Below are 21,082 nucleotides of genomic sequence, written 5' to 3' on the forward strand. Positions count from 1 at the left end.
TTTTTTTAAAGTAACTGACAACTGCAGACACCCCCCCACCCTTTGTTGACATGAAGATCAGAAGGACCCATTCCTCTAGAAGAACTCTCATTTAAAGCCAATTGGGTTCCAGATGCAAATTTATCTTAAACTAATTTTGGAACAGGCAGGCAGAACTGTAAACAGATGTAGTCTAGTTCTTAGCTTCAGGACCTAGCTTTCAAGGAATCTGAGCAGCCACAGCCGTCAGCTTCAATGGACACCAGAGTACTTCGTCCCGGTTAGGCTAGGCCAGCCAGGTTGCTGCCCGTGTTGTGCACTCCTTTGGATCACTCCATTTACAATTTCCAAGTAAAAAGAGAAAATCTACATTTCTTCAAAGCTAATAATTAAAAGAAATGTCTGACTCATGCACCAACAGATTCCAACAGCTGCTCTTTCTATACACAAACTTGATTAACTAGATCTGTAATATTTTACTTTTTTTAACAACACATACAGTGCAGAGCTTAAATAGCTGAGTGGCTCTGTGTGACTGACAGTTTTGAGCAAACTGGAGCCAAGAGATTTCTAGCTTGCTACTGCCAATTATCATCAACCAACAGCAAATGGGAAAGGTTTACTGGCCATTAAAAAATCAAGTATTCATCTGTTTCCAGTGTAACAGTCATTTTCATGAATTATTTTTTCAAGGAGAGAGCCATAAAGCTGGTTTTATTTTTTGCCTGTTTCCTGTCATCTATTTACCTTTAAGGACTCATCTTAACCCAAAAGGAGGAGAAAAATAGGAAAATAATCCAAGCCTACCAGCCCTATTCAAGTCCACAAGGGTTTGGCTCCTTGTATCATCATGGAGACTTTTTCCACTGTCTTGCTCCAACTGAATTTGTTTAATTCTCACAGTTTTGGTCACCATCTGGCTCATCTTGCTGTCTATGCAGAGACTGTATGACAGACATCCATTCACTGCAATAGGAACTCTTTGCTGAGTGATTTGATAGCCAGCCTGTCAACAAAATTAGCTTTGTATGCAACCGAAACATTCACTTTTCAGAAAGCAGACCAAGTACAAATATAATTGACTAAGAACAAAACTGAAAATGCAACATCTTTCAGAGTGACCTATATAAGAGGAGAGAATAAATGCACATGTAAATTCAAAAGTAACTTTGCTTAAATGGAAAGGAAGCAAGCTAGAAGATGAGTCTAGAATTCAACATAATGGTAAGAAGCTGGAAGTCTGGGAAAAATATGAGGACTCCTCAATACAGATAAATATACGACATCATACTAATGCTGAAAGAATCAATAATCAACTGCACAATCTCTTGCCAAGGATGACAAACTTCTCTGATACTGCCCTGGGGCAGGAAATGGACTGGAGGAGGTTTTTCCATGCCTGTGGTCCCACGATCCTGTTACATGTTGTTTGAAGCCAGTTACTGTACTTCCATCCCCAAGCTGGGGCTGTCACTCAACCTCCCAACAGGCTGCATATCCTCCTCTGTCTGTTCCAAACTGTATGCACTAGAGGGGAGGAGAGGGAAGGGGTGGAGGTGTGGAAATCAAGAAAATGTGAAAGCTCTATTTCATTAATATAGCAATTTAAAATATAAGACACTGCAACCCCACGTAAGGCACACGGCTGATAAACGCCACCTCACACCTGGGACTCCACTCAAAGGGGAAACTGCTGGCCAAAACAGTGGTTGCCAGTGACAAGGTATTGGAATAACTGCAATGATGCAAAAATAGAGAAGTGAATCAAAGACAGCTGAGGTGGGGTTCCCTTTGCTTCCTCCTTCCTCACCTGCCTATGGCACTAGTGGTGAAAATGAAAAAAAAGTCTGCCAGACACAAATTATTTGGGAGGAGTATTTGCCTATTTTGCAGGGATGACAAGCTTACTATAAAATGTTGAGATGGTGAATTCCAGGGCACTGGAATGGAGAACAGTGGTCTGGCCCTGTCAACACCCCAATTTATATATGCGGTGAAGTGCATGACCTACTAGACATAATCACTGTAAGAAAAAGAAAATAACTGACTCTGCAGCCTCTGCTAATCACAGGTTCTTCTCATCTCCTAAAAGTTCTCATTAAAATAATTTTTTTACAGCCTGAAATATTGAGTGACAATAAATAATATGAATCCCATTTCCCATCCAAAGCCCTGTTTTCAGGAGTAACAATAATCCCATTGTCAAATGACCCTAAGAGCTGGATTTATCTGTTCTATTCAGCTCATTAGCCTAAACTCTGCATCTTATTACAGGGTTCCTGACTAGACTGTTGACTGTGAAATGTAGGTCGGGCAGTTTTTTGTCAGTGCTTAAACTGCAGAAGTCAGTCAGTTAAAAGCCAGAATTACATGTTTTCAACTAATAAAACATGTCAGTATCTCCCTAACCAAATCTCCATGCTTATGGAACCAGAGGATCCTGTAATTAATGTCTGCACAGTCCCACAGTTTCTTCCACCTCAATTGTCCTCTTGGACACATGGATTCTTTCCCAGGACAACATTCACCCATATAGCTGCTATCAGTAGACTGATTGCCAGTACTTGTGATATCTGCTGCTATCAGTAGACTGATAGCAGCAGATATCACAAGAATATGAGAGTGATTTCAGTTTAACAGAGTAAGCACTAAAGGTAAATTGCAAACAATTTGTCTGTGATGTTTTTGATGTTCCTTCATGATGTATAAAGGAATTTCAAAGGTCGTATTTATTTCCTGCTATTTCACCTTTTTCCCCTTCAGGTCTTTAAGTCGGCTTTAAGATAGCTCTACATGTTTTAAAAAAGTACTGGCAATGCAAACTGCTAAGTTTGCTTTTCACATTCCCAGCAGGTCACTGCACAGCTCCCAATAAAAGGGCCTCTTAATGGCTTACAAATATTTGCAAAGTTATCCCCAGAAACCAAATCAAAAGTACAGCAACTTCACAGAAGAGCCACAAGTTCACAACCTAGAAAAAAAATAAAACAAATTCTTTCTGAGAACCAGGTCTCTACTGGACAGCTATAATATAATTCTCTTACTAAGGTGGGAAGCAATTGTATTTGAAAATGTTTTGGGTAACTTCAAAATATTTTCAATACCTGAACAAGAGTGGGAAAGAAAGTAATTTGGTTAATAATGCAGCACCTCTACAGATTCATTGGGGGTCTCCCACTCTGCTCCTCTGGATGTCTGAGACTCCTCACCTAAAGAGAGGATAAGCTAACATGCCTAATCTTTCCCAAATAGAATAAATCCACATATTTTTATTTTCATGTCATCAGATCTTCACCCCAAAACCAAAGAAACTAAAAATAGCTTCCTCCCTTCGAAAGATTAGTGTTAAACTGAACATTCAGTACAAATAAGCTCACACAAATATAAGTTAAAAATTAGAAAGGTTTAATGTCATTAGAGAGAAAAAAAGGCTCAAACACTGCTGCATCCTGTTGCAAGGACAGAAATCAGGTTCTTAAACTATTTCAGTATTTCTACATCCATATCAAATGCAGCAAAATACATCTGACTTCCAGTGATACCTTCTACACCTATGAAATCTACCAACAAACCACACTGCAAAGACTCGATTCCTCAGTTGTTTTGGTTTTTTCATTTATTGGAACCACGACTGGGAAAGTTTTGAAGGGAAATTAAATATTTTTAGGTCCCTAAGCACACACAAAAAAGACCCTACTGTGTTTATTCCACTAGAGCCTGTGTTAGTTATACATTCACTTTAAATGAAGGACTTTTATCAGATTGCTTTTACCCTAACAGACAATTAGTACAAAACACCAGGAATGGACAACTTAAGTGACAAAGCAGCTCCAGCTCCCAATCCAATTACATTAGGCTACTGGAATTGTGCAGCTAAGCAAGGAGTCAGCAATCAGAGCAATCATATTCAATCAGCGAGCACAAGGGTACAGCTGCCTATTCCATCAGGGCACAGTGCAGCATCCTGCTGGGGTGAGCAGAGCACTGACTGAAAACAGAAGAAGCATCTCTGCACTCCTCCCCTACTGCCATCCGTACTGCAGACTTGTCCTTCCCACAGCCCAGGAGGGACCAGCCATACTGCATACTTACAGGCAGATCTGCATAGAAGTAGTGTTTTCTGTCAAACAAGGACTTCTTGTTTATGCTGCAGTTGAGAGCCAGGCCTGTCATCACTGCTGCTTCTACACATCTCCTGTTGAGAACCTAAGGAAACATGACACATGGTTTTGCTCAGATACTCAGTATGTTACAAATGTGTCTCCCACACACTGCCGTATAACGAGCATATATTCAATTTCACTTGCCTTCAGTCACCATTAGATCTCTTTCTTTGTGTGGGTAGCTCTTATTCATCATTAAAGTTGCGGCAGCTATAAATCTGCAGGGCTTTACGATGAAAACACAAGCTATTCAGTCACTTTGCCATACCACATATGGAGGTGTGCACTGTTCTGGCTTGCTACTTTTGCAAACATTCAGTGCTTTTGAGTCTTTGAGGGTACAGGAGACAAATCACAGCACATGATAACTGACTTGTAACCAGCTGTCAGCTCATACTGGGAATTTGAAACACAGGGGATTTGCATTAGGGACTGCAGTGCTGTTACAGTAGAACACTTCAGAACACCTGTAACCACAGAACCACAGTGAATTTATGAGTATCTACACATACCATAGATTTTTAATGCTTTGCTTAACCAGGATGAAATGATGCACACTTACTTATCTTTGCTAAAACAGAACCCAAAAGATAGCAATTGATCCCATGGCCACAAGTATACATGTTTCCAGCACCTAAGAAACCCACGTGATAAAGGTTTCTGCAGAATGCCATGTCATCTAAAGATCCTTCAAGGTCTTCACAAAGAAATAAAGGAGTTAAATGCTGTTTTTCACCATGGACTCATCTTTCTCAGCACTACATTCTTCCATCTCCTCAGCAGGGTCAGGATCCAGAGGAGAAAGAAAATTTCACTCCAAAAACTACTGACAAATGATGGTTTTTGTCAGATGTGCTCTCATTCATTTAACAGTTTGTTTAACTAACATCAAATGCATGAAACTGAAAAGGAGACTGTCTTAGTACAATTTTGACATGCTCACACTTACAGCATTTTGAAACAGGAACAGAACTTTATCCATCTTGTTCTGCACTGTACAGCTGCCAAGAAGTCTATTTCAGCGGGACCATTAAAGGAGCACATTATGTAAAAGAATGCATATGACTTCATCTGCATTGACCAGAACATAAAAGGCTTAAATAATGTTTTCTTCCATGTTTCTGACAGTATTTACTTTTTATATTCTCCAGCCTGATTTCTGAAAACATATTAAACAGCTGTACATTTCCCATCATCCCACATCTTCAGGCAGAAAATGAATCTCTTTATTTTATTAATTTAGTTTTTAAAAATCAAAATAGTAAGAGAGGATATGGGCAACTCCTCATGTAACAAAAACTTTAAAATTGCTTATACAGAAAAGAAATTAAATATTTAAGACATTTAACAAGGGAACTTTCAGATCTTTAGTGTAGCTATATATGGCTAACTAGAACACATCATCTGTTCAGGCATATTTTACTTATTAAAAAATTTAAGAGATACATAAAGCAAATTCTAGACAAGAAAAAAAAAGGAAGAACAATCTCCCTTTGAAATAACAATCCACAGCAAAATGCATGCAATTAGTCCTGACTCTAATCTAAAGAAAATTGATAACTACAAAGTATGAATTTACTTCAGTTGCATAAGTGCAGTTCATTATATAGTAGATGCTCCTGTTTTCAATAATTAAATGCTTCCAGACAGTACAGACACAATTTTTTTACTGTTTAAGGAATTCTGTAACACTGGTAGTCAAACTGTTCAATGCTTAAAATATCTTCATATTTCTAAATACACAGGCAAATTTCCTCTTACTAAAGCCTTATGGCACAATCCTGTTCAGCTTTACAAATTAGTGAAGATCTTGCCAGTTAGTCCTTTAATAAAACTGGCCACCAGAAACCCTTCAAGCCTCCACAAGGACTGGTAGACTCACAACACCATAGCTTCAAGCAGTGAGCCAGTATCTTGCTACAATTCCTGAGGTGCGGGGGTTGTGACTGACTGCAATCAGTGAACAAGGCAAAACCCAACTCCCGAGTCACAATCAGTGAAAGCTTCATAGCACTTCATTGCTCTTCAATTTTTACTTCAAACAGGGTAGTGTGTATCTTACTCACTGCCCTAAGGGATAACACTGCTTTGAGGTGAAAAAAATAACCCCCATATATATACTACTTAAACCAGAGAGATCTTTTGCTCTACTGCTGATGAAACATTTTGGTGGTTCTGGGGAAAAAGTGGCATAAAAACATGAAGTACTGATTATTTTTTATGTAGTATTACCAAGAATTTAGATGACTCTGATGTGTATGTGTCCCCAATGTACTGGATCACAGTAGCCAAATCATTGTATATGCTCCATTACTCATTCAACTTCCCGTGCTATTCCTTCACCCATCTCAGTGGTGAGAGAAGGCCTTGCAAAGCAGATCTTTCCTGCTATGGCATACTGAGATGGCTACCTTGGCAATCTGCTTCCTCTGCCCTGTGTGCTTTTAAGAAAACACAACCCAAACCCAACCAGATGACCCTCTTCTTCTTCAAAAATCAAGACTTACCTAATACTGCTTCATGTCTGAAGTGACTTTTACTACCCACTGCCATGACCAAGGCTGTAAGCACAAAGCACTACTACCTTTCCTTCAAACAAGCCTTGCTTTTCAAATAATCTGCGGTGAAAAACATCAATTCAGTATGTGAAACTTCCCATACTAATGACCTAGAGTAAGCCCTCCAGCTTGTTTATGCAGTAAGCTGTTATTAAGTTGACAGCTTTGACTAGTACCAAAGATTTAAATTACTGCTTGAACTGACAAGCTGCCTGTCTGCTATGTTAGCAAACTGCTGGCCTTGAAAGCAAGCTGTGTAGTTCCTGCAGAAGCTATGGACAAAACACAATAGTCTATAAAGCCTTCAATATACTCTTCTAAATGGGAAGCATCCCTCCTAGTACTTGAAGAAAATCCTGCAGAGCTATTACAAAAGGAAATGTAAATTGTTTGTATTGGAAACTCGTGAAAAACCTTAACAATGGCATCACAACACCAGCACCATTTCCCTTGTAGCTATGGTCTCCTGCTACAGCACCATGGTAACTGAGCACTAAAGGAATGAAAGAACAGTCCAACCAAGATCTCTCTTTTTCTGCTACTTGTCTATTCTTTACATCTAGACCACAAGTGGAAAGACTCCTTTTAAGAATTTATCTTTACTTGCAAGTTCAGTTTAGTCAAGACCTTAGTTTTAAATACAATATTCAACAGCTATTCAAAACTATACACAATACCTTCGACAGCACAAATTCCCACCAAAAGCAATTTTCTAACAGCTTTTTCTTTAACAACTGGTTTAGTCCTTATATTAATATATTAAAGAAAGTTGGCACCCTTTTAATAAAGATATGTTTCTATATTTAGTAAATTACCATATTTCGATTTTAAAGAGGGTAGGCATGCAACTTCTTGTTTTGCTAATGAGTATTATACAGGATGACTGGGGAAAAAAAGAAGAAATATCTAAATAACTCTCATTGAAAATGTTTATTTTTGCTACCTCTTACAAAAAACCAATAATCTCTGCAATAACATTTGCACCCAGGATGCCTATCTTACAGAAGAAAATATTCCTTGTACTAAAAATGGTAAAATCAAAATAATTTCCCAGAAATCTGTGAAGTTTTTGATTCTAGGTCACATATTTTAATAAAGTAGATTTAATATTCACTGGCTATCTTAAGACCTTCAGTCCTACTTATAATCATGAGAAAATCAGCATTAATCACATTAACTACAGGACTGTTTATGAAAGAAATATTTAGTTTTCGCTCCTTTTCATTCAAAATATCTGAAAGAATGAAGTAGTACAATGTACTCAGCCAGCTCTCTGTAGAGCAGACTCCAATCTTTAGAAACCTCAACAGATATATCTAATCACATTTTCAAGTACTCCTATTTCATCTCACTCTGATTTTTATTTGCTTCTACTAATGGATACCCAGTCTTACTATTCTAGCTGTGTTAAAAGTACCAAATTGCTGCAATATATGGTTCTTTGAAATGCAATCATAAGTTAAACTTCAAAATGGAATACCCTTATATGTACTTAGTCCCAGTGTAATTGTGGCTGTTCAGTCTGACACTGTAGATGAGTACTTACTGCTCTGTAGCATTCTGCCTTGGCATCTTCCCACCATGCCTTGGCATGGTCCCACACAGAGAAGGGACCAACTGGAGCTATGCATGTACAGAATGTAGATACAATAAATCAAGAGTTGATCATTTCCTAAATTTATTTCCATGGGTTACAATCAGACTCCACCCCCCCAAAGCATGCAGTAAAAATTTAAAAAACAAGGCAACTTAAATCTTGTCATTTGTTAGGTGTTCAAAGAACTCACATTTCAAAACCTGAGGTCTCAAATTTCAGGGAAAATTCTTAAAACTTCAGTTTGGTGTCCTCTGCACTCATTCCAGCATCTACTTCACAGCATGTTTATTGCCTCACTATGAGCATTATGTTCTTATCTCTAAGGAAAGGGGCAAAACAGAAGGGAGAGAAGCACCAGATATTTTAAATTGAGATCTTAGCATTATCAAAAGAGATTCCAGCTTAAGATAACAAAATGGTAACTCAGAAGCTGCAACCGCAAAAGCTATGAAGGGCATTAAACATAATTAATACACTTTGCAACTTTACCTTTCTACAGTCTGGTACCAAATCCATACATTGCTATACAAAACATATTATTGCTAACCTTGTCTAGTGGCAAAGTTGGCTTGTGGCGGTGCAGCACACAATGATTCCAGTCATATCTAAAAACTAGGCAGTTCTGCCATCAGGAAGTACCCAGCTCCCAAACACACTACTTCAGGTGTACTCAACAGAGTAAGAGGGCAAACCTTCTCAAAGCTGGAGAGCTAGGCTGAAACCTTTTATCACAAAGCCAAGAATGGAGGAAGTGTCAGTGATGACCAGAAAAATGCAGCAGCAGTAGGGAGAAATGCTGAAGCCTGAGAGCAAGAAAAATGGAACATTACACCAGATACAAAGGTATTTCAATAATGACAGAATTTAAGGTTTCTCAGCCCAACAGGAGTTGTTAGAAGAAACACAGAAGGAAAAATCCATTCACACCACTGTGTGGGCAAAGTGCTCAATGGTCTCAATAGAATAAATTTGTTTTCTGGGAAGCAGCCAATCCAGATCATATCTTTGATCCCATCAGCAGCATCTAAAAACAAATAAAATTCTACCCTGCTGGACCAGTTCCAAGCAGGAGAACCCACAGAGAAGACAGGACAATGTAATGGTGTTACAGTGGTTCATGAAATTCATAACTAAATGCTGTGCTTATGTGGTGTTCCCATAAAGAAGTCCAGGACCTACCTAACATCCATGCTCTCCTTGTTGACATTAGTCTTCTGCATCTGCCACATGGCATTTTTTGACCTGTCATAAGAATGCTCCCTCTCTAATGCCAGCTGGAATTTAAATCACTGCTAATGCAGTCTGATCCAGGGCACATTTAATGCAGGAAGATCCAGTTATAACACTACACTGCTGCTGGAGGTAGGAGACATTGCTCAGTGCAATAGCTAAAACTTAAGTTACAGGCTATGATCAAATGCAAATGCAACAAGATCTTTAAGGAGAACCATCTCAGACCTTTCTTCCTACACCGAGTTCCAGAAAAAAAAGGCTTTTGAATGTGAATATCATCTGCCTTGTTCAACATAACATAGATTGTTTAATTTCTTAAATGAAGACACTCAGAGCATTTACAACAAAATAGTCTGTGAACCAACTCCTACCCTGTTTCTCCTTGCAGATGGTCCTTTGCTCGTAGACTTGGTGAGAGCCAGCTCTGTGGTTTTCTGAGTTGTAACAAATTCTGACCTTTGATCCCCATTCACTGTCATTTTCTATTATTTCAAAGATTGGCTATCTGCCCTCTGCTTCTTCTTGCGATTTTTGTGTGTCTGAGAGCCCACACTAAACTCTCAGCCCTTTGCTCTGTCTCCCTCATTCCTTTTTTCTCTAACAGCTATCTTCCAAAATATGCTTATTTGTTCTCAGCCATCTTTCCCTGCAGGCTGACCCAAATCTCTTAAGAGAGCACAATATACAAATTAGGAGTAAACCAGAAGTGGTCTTTTACACATAGATAAAAGATTATACTAATTCGGGAAAACAACAGGCGACATAATGCAACAAGTCTTGCAAAGAGCTGTTAAGAAATTATTTGAGAGAAATTTTAAGAGAGCAAATGGAAATTATTTGCTTTTAACAAACTTGTTCTGCAATAGCAGAACAGAGACTAACTTCCTTTAAATAATATCCCTAGTTTGTTTTACCTAAGCAGTGACCCCAAAACTCTCTCTTCCGTGACTCCCCCATGTTTTCCTCATTTCATCAAACATCCCAAAATGAGTATAAAGTGTCACAAGTATCTGAAGAGCAGCAGCCCAAAAAAAAGCTGAGATCAGTGGGGAGACTAAATTGATAATTTCTTCATATGCTTGCTAATATACTCATAACAACCTGCTACAAGCCTAATTTTTTTTTGAGGAAAATTTGGCTGAACTTGGCAGCAAAATTGCAAAACAAGCATTTCTGTATAGAAAACAAAAGTCCTTCTGGCAAAATCTGCACATGCACCTAATAAAAATCACTTGCAGAAGTTTACATAATCCTCTCAAAATCAAATACAGACATATTTAAGGTGGCAAGGTGACTGATAATCAGAGAGAACACAAAGAAATGAATTTTACCCCAGGAACTGATTACAGCCTAATTGCGCCAAGATAAGTTTCAAACAAAATACAAAAACCTGACAGTTGTGCAACATCACTCACCAGACAGCTAACCATAAGATAACAAAGACCCAGTCTACAATTACCTGCCATTACTGTCAGACAATGCTTCCCTAAACACCTTTTAATGAAAAACTCTTCAATGAGACAATTGCTAAGAAGAATGAAGTAGCAAAAGGTCCATTTGCAAAGTTAAAATGCTAAGAAATTGGTAGAACCATGAAACTTTTGCTTAAGAGAACACTGCTAACATACACATATATACAACATACCACCTTGAATTTCCTCAAATGGAGTCACCTGGAAACAGACTCTACATACTGTGAGAAAACAAAATCAAATCAAAAACTTAAGGATGCCAGAACACCTGTAGTGACTGATAACAGAGGTAATAGAAATTTGCAACAATAAATCCCCTCTCAGGTCCAACTTAAAGAAATTCCCACCCACTGAGAAAAGCTACAGCAAAAAGCTAATGTGCCATTTCAGCAGCAATTTCCAAATGAATTCAGAAAGAGGGGACACTGATATGTCATGCAGTGGTTGTGCTGTCCAGAAATGTCCAAGATGGCAGAATAAACACAGAAATAGGACCGTGTGAAAGAAAGGAAACAAGATACCGCCAACTTCTGCTCCCCCACTAAGATGTAGAAAAATACCTGTGTAAAACAAAAGGTAAAGCGACTAAAAAGAAACAACACAAAAGGAGGTAAGAGAAAATACACAGGCAACATCATTGATGCATTGAAAGATCTACTGAAATAGGTGATAACAAGATGTTGTATCAATGCTATTCTAGCAGGCAAGTTTGCATCAGCCACAGGGACCTGTTAAGGATGAACAGTAAAGCCAACAAGAACAGAGAGTTCAACACTTACTGAGGTGCTAAGGAGACAGCCCAACCTGAATTGTTAGCCTTGATAAAAAGATTGAAACACCCAGAATGAGGGTCAGAAATACTCACAAATATATGAGACATAGCAAAAAGTGAGAGAAAATGTTACAAGAGACATCTTCAAAGCTTGAGAGAGGAGCAACAAATGTCACAAAATACTTCAATACACAAGAACAGAGAGTTTCTGGAAAAAAATGGCCTAAGTATGATATAAAGTTGAGCTAAGCAACTGCAGTAATGGAGGAAATATAACATTTCTCACACATCAGTGAGAGGGGCTCGGTTCCAGAGGTAATCCTGGGGCTGTGAATGATCCTATGGAACACAAAGAAACAGAATGAGAAACAACCTGCACCATAACCCAGCCCTGAGTCACCTGAAGCCAGCATCTAATCATCTGTCAAAGGCTTCTTCTGACCAGTACAAAAGCTTTGAAGTGATTAATAGTTTGAAATTCGGTAAGCAGGCTTTAATTCACCATGAACTTGGACATTTAAGGGTCTATGAACCACAAAGGCATCCTCAGAGAGCAATGGTTTAAAAGCCTAATTCACTCCTCTAGTCTTTTTCTAAATTATTTGGGATTTTTCTTATAGAAGCTTTCTAGACTGCAAGCCCAGCAAGCTGGGACTGTGTGAGCAAGAAAAGACTCCCAAGCACTGACCATACAATGCATGTTGCAAACACAAATATTATCAGGAAAGAAAGGACTGCAACAGAAAGGTACCATCAAATTCTATTTTTAAAAATGTCCTCTTTTTTCTCCTAAGTACAATTACTACAGTTTTAGTGAAATAAGTAATGAGGGGTTTAAATGAACCTAGACATAGGTAAATGGCTTAAAACAAGCATGAACTCACTTTTTTCATCAGGCATTGCCACTAATTTATTTTTAGAAGAGAGCTCATGGATACAAAAACCTAGCATCATATAGTTTCAAAGAAAAGAAGAAGATGTATGTAATGGAAGCTAAAAAAACATCCATACAAAGATCAGAAGACTGTTCAATTCCCCATGAAAAGTGCATGCAATTAAAACTGTAGTTATCAAAAGTCAAGCTAAGAAGCAGGCTTTTTTTTCAAAACAAAATAGTAGAAGAAGGGAGTAAATTCACATGCATGCCAGCAGGAATGTCAAAACAAAACTGAAATCACAAGTTGGTAAAGCAGCTGTTGCAATCATCAGATTTAACAGGCACAAGATATATTTAAAAAAAAAAAATCTAGTTTCAGGCTGTAAAGTATAAACTCTGGTCTCAAATGTTGTTTCTGTTCCATTATGAATAGCTGACAGACAGATCCACCAAAATCTCCCACAAATCTCTCAGAGCCTTTGAAAGCAAATGCATCAGATAAATCTTGTATATGCTGATGAATTGTAGATGTTATTTAAGTGTGGTAATCCATCACCCAAAACATCTGGAAAAACACTGGGTACCTGCCACTGCCAAGAACAGATGGAAACACCCTCTATAATCCCAAACTGGGTATTAGCCCTGTCACATGCCTGGGCAGCCCCCTCAGCAGCCCAGCACTGCAAGGCAACAGCCTGATCCAGGTGCTCCCAGCGATTCTGCAGTGCTGCACTGGCAACTGCCAGCTTTGGACAAGCCCGAGCTTGGAGCTGGAGGTGCCAGAGGTGCAATGCCAGATGGAACATGGGCTGTGAGCTGCTCTAGCACTGCTCTCTTCCATGAAAAGGAGGGATCTGCTTGCCCCAAGTGTTCCTGAAAAGTCTGTTGTAAAAAAAAAAAAAAAAGATAAAACATGCTTTTCACACTAAGAGGAGAATTAAATTCAAATGCATGAGAAGATATAAAAAAAATTCAAAATACTTAAGACTGTAGGGCTAATATTCATTTAAATCTTATTAATTTAAACTTTGGATATTAAAATCCTAGATTATTTCTTTATATACTTACGTACAAAGGATTGCCTACAATAGGATCATGGCTTCACTTCAGTCATGCTGGAGACAAATGTAAAATGTGCGACAAAGACTAAGCACTGACAAAAAGGTTTCAGCCTTTAGCTGCTAGATCTACTATCTTATTTCTGTGGCTGAGCTATAATTAACTTTTAGTCAGCCACCTCCATCACAAAAATAGATAATCATGGATTCTTTTTCTGTGAGCCCAGTTTTAGTTTTAGAAACCTTTCCAAAGCGTCTCAGAATTTTCAGAGGCTAAATCAGATTGGGAAAGCAACCACCTTTATGGATCCTCAGAAGAATTTTAGTCCAGTCTGCAGCTGTAATGCACTATCTGCTACCATGTATAGAATAGGTCTTCTGAAGATACCAAGCCAAGATCATTGCCAAGTCCATTCACAAGGTAAAAACCCCAGGCTTTTGCAAATTTCATTACCTGAAATGAAATGTATGTAGTCAGATGTAGGCCCAAATTGCCAGTGGACAAGGAATTGGCTGTATGATGGAACTAAAAGAACTGCGGTCAACAGTTCAATGTCCGAGTGGAGACCAGTGACAAGTGGTGTTAGGTGGCCTCAGCTGGGACCAGAGCTGTTTAATGTCTTTGTCAGTGACAGGGACAGTGGGATCAAGTGCATTCTCAGCAAGTTTGCTGATGACAACAAGCTATGTGGTGTGGTCAACATGCTGCAGGGCAGGGATGCCATCCAGAGAGATCTGGGCAGGCTTGAGAAGTGGGCCTGTGCAAACCTCATGAAGTTCAACAAGGTCAAGTGCAAAGTCCTGCACCTGGATCAGGGCAATCCTGAGCCCCAGTATAAGCTGGGCAGAGAAGGGATTGACAGCAGCCCCAAGGAGAAGGACTTGGGGGTGCTGGTCGAGGAAATGCTCAGCATGAGGCAGCAAAGCACACTTGTAGTCCAGAAAGCAAACCATGTTCTGGGCTACAGCCAAAGCAGTGTGGGCAGCAAGGCAAGGGAGAGGATTCTGCCCTCTACTGCACTCTTATGAGTTCCCACTTGGAGTGCTGCATCCTGCTCTGGGACCTCCAACAAAAGAGGGACATGGACCTACTGGAGAGGGTCTGAGGAGGGCCATGAAGATGACCAGAGGGCTGGAACACTCCTCCTACGAAGACAGGCTGAGAGAGTTGGGGTTGTTCAGCACTGAGAAGAGAAAACTCTGGAGAGACCTTACAGCACTTTCAAGTACCTAAAGAGGGCCTACAAGAGAGCCAGACAGACATTTTACAAGGGCTTGTAATGACAGGACACGGTTTTAAATTGACAAAGGCTAGGTTTAGATTAGATGTTACAAAAAAATTCCTTACTGTGAGAGTGTTGAGGCATGGGCACAGGCTGCCCAGAGAAGCTGTGGCTGCCTCATCCTTGGAAGTATTCAAGGCCAGGATGGATGGAGCTCTGAGCAGCCTGGTCTAGTGGAAGGAGTCCCTGCCCATGGCAGGGGGGCTGGAACCAGATGAGCTGTGAGGACCCTGGCATTCAAACCATCCCATGATTCTATGATTCTATAATAATTTTTTTCTGTCTCATGCCAAAGAGGAGGGCACCTGCATTGCTCCTCTTGCCTGTAGTTGTCTCTCAGAGGCACTTTATGAGAAGAACACAGTGAAATGGCCATGCCACTTCCATTGTGATGGCCCTCCCAAGGCCTACTTGCAGCAGAAGGATAAAATAAGCTGTATTAACCTTACAGGAAGCAAATATAAAAAGGAAAGCAGGAGGAGGGCTAAACACATTCTTCTGGTTTCACCTCTCCTGTGTAGAGCACAGCAAAAGCTCATACCAACACTTACTGTGACCCAGAAAGGCACAGCAACCTGAAAAGCTCCCTTCAGCACCATCATTTCTGGTCCCACTCTGAAGGAGCAAATACTAGGACAGCTCTCTATCACAGCCATCTCGTTGTCACACAGTATATTTAAATCTCTGTGACACTGAAAACTGTCCCTATAGTTCTCAGGTTAAAACAGCAGTCATTCTATTCTAGACTCAGCACAACTCCTATATAAAAACTTTGCTGCTATTTTTTTCATTTTTCAGTAAAATGGAGTCCAAGTGAAAGGCCAAATATCTATCTTCTAAGTAGTCTTATTAGTCAATAACCTAACATTTATTAAAATGGCTTTTGTTGGTTTGGTTTTATTCTACAAATACTCTGAATTTTCAAAAATGACCTTCCATCTTTCAAAATTTACCAAAATTCAATTCTGCTTCAGATACTATTGCCATGTACAAATTTACACAGAGAAAACAAGCCCATCTGATTCCAGAACAAATGCTGGTCTCTCAGCAGCAGTAGGTACAACAGGAAAATAGAGCTACAACTACTGACTGGATTTTGCATCACATTCTAACATGCAGGAATATGTATTTTGTAACACCCACTTTCAACTCTATTTTCACCAGTACTACAGTAAGAAAAATATTTCTGCTCTTTGTATAGATAAAAGCACATAGTAGAACCTAATTTAGCATCACCACTTTAAAATTAACCTAACCATTCTGGATTTTTTCTTCTCAGGTGCCGTTATTTTCTCTACCAAAGCCCACATGTACTGGGGTCTTCTTACAAAGGTCATACCAAGCCTCATTTTAAAGCTTCATTAATAAAGAAAAAAGACACACACATACATTGCACCCTTCATAAACAGTAATGTGGAGAAAAATTAACTTCCTCATAAATATTCATTTTTTGTTCACTCAAGAACAGCTCTTCTACTTGACTGAAGATAAGCACTAGACAATCTAAGAATTTCTGTGCATTAACAGAAGGTTAAATAGAAAGTCCAAACCAGAATCTTGAACTCTTTTGGACTTTCTGACTAACCTAGCCCTGTCCCCAAATGAAAGGAACTAATTTTCTGTCTTTAAGTCTAGCTAGACTCTTCTAAAACCAAATTATTGCATAAGATTCCCATTATCTCCAGGAAGTTTTCAGACTTTCCATAGATATCCATTCCATAGATATGAAACTCAGCTCTGAATTGCCACTGCAACCAGAGCGAAGTCCCAATTTTATCAGCATCTAAACTTCACTTCCTTAATTTTCAATACCTTTGCAAATACAGACATAAAAAAAAAAATCAATAATAACAACATAATTTCTCCTTTTAAGGTTCATGACATATATCAACACCCTAGAAATCCAGCCACAAATTAGTTCTCAATTTTAGATTATCTGAGGCTGTTTTATGGTGATGAAAAGCTTCAACTAGATTTAAAAATACATTTCTGTAACTGAAATTCAAATCTGCAGTTTAATGAATATAGTCAGTGAAAAGTTTCTGCTTTAAATAATTGGACCCCATCTTAGTCTCTGCAGAGTTGTTGCATGTGGTAATGCTAAGTCTATTAAATATTTATTTTCACTGTCTTGTAAGAGCTTATGCTATAATTTTTTAACTTTTATTTTTAAATTAAACTTGTTAGATACTCAAGAGAATTCCACAGCAGTACTGTCAATAGCCATCACAGTTATAATTAAGCTGTGAATTCAAACACTTATTAAGTTTTCACTAATAAACCTCATTGCTAAGTGCTAGCTAGTTATTCTGACCTACTAATCCCTAATGTCTCACACAGATTAATTTTTTTTTTTTTAATAATGGGTTTGCTCTGGAAATAGGAATGGTTGACACTTTCCTAAATTGGAGACTTTCTACTCAGGAAGCAAAGTAACTCCTCAGTGAGACATTCCAAATGGCAAATGACAGCTACATAAACAAACATATGGCAAAATAACATCAAATGGCCACTCAGAAATCTTAAGATGTTCTTCTCTCACTGGGCTTTAGGCATCTCTCATATTTAAGGAATTTCCTGTATGGCATACTAAGCAAACACACCCACTCTGGCCTCAAAGAAATACCACAACCCATTCACTACGTTGAAGAGACACTCCTGATTTTTCTCCTTTGCAGGGGATATAAAGTATCTGAGGCAGTAACTAGGGAATGAGGAAATTGAAAATAAACAGTTCTAGTCATCTCATGTTATGAAAAAAACAGAATTTAGAAAAGTAAGGAAAAGTAGTCATATATATGACTTTAGTTAAATCCTGGGAAAAATAAAATATTAGAAGCATACACAAAGTTGTCTGACATTAATCCTGACATAAATGAAATTGCAGCTTAACTTACTGGTAAAGTTCCTGGTAAAGAGGCATCAAAGAAAGATACCAAAGAGTTGGGAGGTGCTGCAAACTGGACTTGGGAACCAGAGAAGAGTTTTGAGTTGGAACTGATCTGTGCATGAATCTCCAGACCCACCACTGGTACCCACGGAGCAAGCCTGAAAAGAAAAGAGGAGAAGCGAGAAACACTTTAAATATAGACGATGTTAAAACCCATGGAAACCTAGAAACAGAAGAATTAGGAACACTTAATTTATTAAAAAAAATTTAAATTGTAATTGTAAAAAAATTGTAAACAATGTTGCAAACATATCTACACTGTAACAGGAAAAGCTGTGCTGTGATATTGGAGAACAGAGGCTAGGTGGACTACATGGCAGTGTTCATTATATGCAAAAAAGAATGTAATAAAAAAATGTAATGGTTTAAAACTTTTAACTTTTCCTTACACGACAAATCTCAGAGAAATTAATGAGGCACACTTGCATGCTGGATGAACCCTAATTTGGTGCCTCATAAAAATCCCCAAATCATCATAAATATGAATTACTTCTCAGGTAGTTTGATAAATCTCCAACAGACAGGTGGCATAATAAATTATGTATTCTCTGTCAGACAGACACTTGCATGCTGGGAAAGGTGGCTCTCCAGAGCAGCGTTAGTAGAATATTAGCATAAACATTAGTAATCTGGTAATAGAGAAATCATCATTTCAACTAGAGAGCTACTGTTCTCTGAATGTACTCCGCAGAATAAAGCTTCTCATATCATCTAAAAAGTAATTGCAATTCTCACATCCATAACCTTTATATGGACAAGAGAAAAAGGTCACCTTTACAGTATGAATTGCTTGACAGTTTCTGTAAGTAATTATCTGGCCTTGTAAAAATGAAGTGGCACAAATAATATTCCACTGATGAAATCACATTTCTGTGGCAGAACACTTCAGCAGTATGAGTACCCAGATAGCAGGAGATAAGTAAGCTATGGAAAAACATCAAACAAATATACCAAGTACAGTGTTCCTTCCAAAGGTGAACATTCTGCATTGCCAAGATTTTAGTTCTCCATCTGCCCTCCAACAGCTGAGGACATCCCTACAAACAGCAAACCAGTGATGCAGTTGCCACTTATACTGATGCTTTGGGAAGAATAATATTATCATGAAAGATTAATGTTCAGGTGTTTAAAGGAGCTAATACATTTTCTTTCATTTAAATAGTATTATTCTTCAGTATTTTCAACTGAACATACAAATGCTTCAAGGTTTGAGAAATAACGTGGGCTTTCTTTTACATTTCGGAGGCAAATTTATTCCACTGTTTCCTGTATTCTTCAAAAATCCCTTTCTGTCACATCAAGGCATTAAAAATTACACCAGGTTTTGCTTAATCAGTGTGTTGGCTTACACTCAGAGAAAAAGATATGTGCACCAGTCACTCTTTCAATCCTACTAACAACACTGATGAGGCACCTGGAGCTTCTTGCCGTATTTGTTCAAGGATTATGTTTATCTGTGTCTCTAAAGAATTAGCAGCACACTCCTGCCGCTGTCTGCACAACTTTCTTGAAGTGATCAGCTGTGCAGACACTCGTGGGACACCAGAGAACACGAGAACTTGCTCAGGCCGTGACTTTCAGCGGCAGCAGAAATAAAATGCTCTGCTTCAGGCACAGCGCCCAAATCTCACAATACTCCACTAGAAGAGAAGCCTCTTTTGGGCTACAATAACTCTCGAAAACGCGCTCATGAAAGCTGGAGCAGCCCTCGCTGCTGCTCCTGGGCACACGTGAGCGCTCAGGCTCCCCGAGCTGCGGGCTCTCATCGCAGCCCGGCGTGTCTCGGGGTCACGGCCCCGCCGCCGCGGCAATGGCCCACTGCGCGTGGGGGGCCGCCAGATACAGGCGCGCCGCAGAGCAGGCGCTGCCTGCACCAATGCCTCACACCGCTCAGACGCCGGAATTCACACCGGGCCCCGCCGCTCTCACCGCCGTCCCGTGCCCAAGCCCAGACCCGGGCTCCGGGCAGAACCAGGGTACAACCAGGGCAGAACCAGCTCCACCGGCCCCTCTCCCCGCGCCGTCCCGGCACCGTACCCGCTCTTCCCCGCCGGCACCGCCCCGCCTCTCGCGTTACAGGCGACAGCCCTCTGCCCGCGGGGGAAAGGGCCGGGCCCGGGCCCCGGCTGCCCCGCGCCGCGCTGCCGCGCCCGGCGCCAGACCCCGCCGCACCCCCGGACCGCTAGGGCCACCGCGGCCGCCATTGCCCCGCTAGCGGCTGCCAGGCGCCCGCAGCGCCCCCTGGGAAATGCAGTCCGGGATGGCGGCGCGGAGTGCGGGCTGTGCCGGCGGACTACAACTCCCGTCAGGCCGCCGGCCGTGGCGCCGGCCCCGCCCCGCCGGCGGGATCTGGGTCCGCAGGTCCTGTGCTTATCCCGGGAATGCTGGAGCGAGCGATGGGCATCGCTGCTTGGCTGCTCTTTAAAACGCCTTAGCTGGCTCAGGTCCTCGAAGTGCGTTGTATCTGGTTTTCTTCTGGCTCACGCTTTTACCAGACCAGGTGCCGTTTTACCGGCGGCCGTTCGCAAGCCGTGGGCATCGAATGCTGCAGTGCCACGTGGTTGCGGTCTGGGAGCTTGGATTCTCCGCCGTACGGCATAAAGGGCAGGGTCTGGGGGTGTTCTGTGGTAATAAAGACTCTTGTACAGGGCATATACAAACTTCTTTAATGTTACGTAGCTACATTGCACAGATCACAGAATGAATGACATTCCGTCCCAAGCCATGGGAAGCTTAAAGGGGAATGAAGATGAGCTCTTGTTGTTCATGTCATCTGTGCACTGCCAGCGACCGCCGGCAGAGGCTGGTCAGGCACACACCCGTCAGGGAGGCTGGTGGCTTCCAGCAGAGGACAGCGGTGCACACAGGCTCTTGAAAGTATCTTGGAACCTTTACGACCTCGTTTTCCCAAGATGCAGTAGGAGATGCTGAATGGTTCTGAATCATGTAGAAGATAATTCACCTAATTAATTAATTAAAGAAAATGCCTTATAAACAATGTTTCATAACACTGATTTTCTAATACATTTATATTTTTAATAAATTACCTGGAAATGCTGTATAAGAAGAGCCAGTTGAGAGATCCTTTCAACAGACACTGATGTATAGTAACTTGTACAATATATCTTTTTAAAATTACT

General features: G+C 40.2%; 1 protein-coding gene across 1 annotated transcript in view; it reads right to left on the reverse strand.

The window, feature by feature from the left end:
- Nucleotides 1-20,541, reverse strand: part of GATB (glutamyl-tRNA amidotransferase subunit B) — a 42,589-nt gene extending 22,048 nt beyond the window's left edge. Inside the window, exons 1-5 of the mRNA XM_053976664.1 lie at nucleotides 20,440-20,541; nucleotides 19,980-20,389; nucleotides 17,890-18,040; nucleotides 4,072-4,185; nucleotides 787-985 (exon numbers count right to left, since the gene is read on the reverse strand). Coding sequence (XP_053832639.1) covers nucleotides 787-985; nucleotides 4,072-4,185; nucleotides 17,890-18,040; nucleotides 19,980-20,389; nucleotides 20,440-20,541 — 976 coding nt within the window. The remainder of the gene's footprint in view (nucleotides 1-786; nucleotides 986-4,071; nucleotides 4,186-17,889; nucleotides 18,041-19,979; nucleotides 20,390-20,439) is intronic.
- Nucleotides 20,542-21,082: the final 541 nt, after the last annotated feature.

This window comes from Vidua macroura, chromosome 4, assembly GCF_024509145.1.
Source record: "Vidua macroura isolate BioBank_ID:100142 chromosome 4, ASM2450914v1, whole genome shotgun sequence".
Taxonomy (NCBI): Eukaryota; Metazoa; Chordata; class Aves; order Passeriformes; family Viduidae; genus Vidua; species Vidua macroura.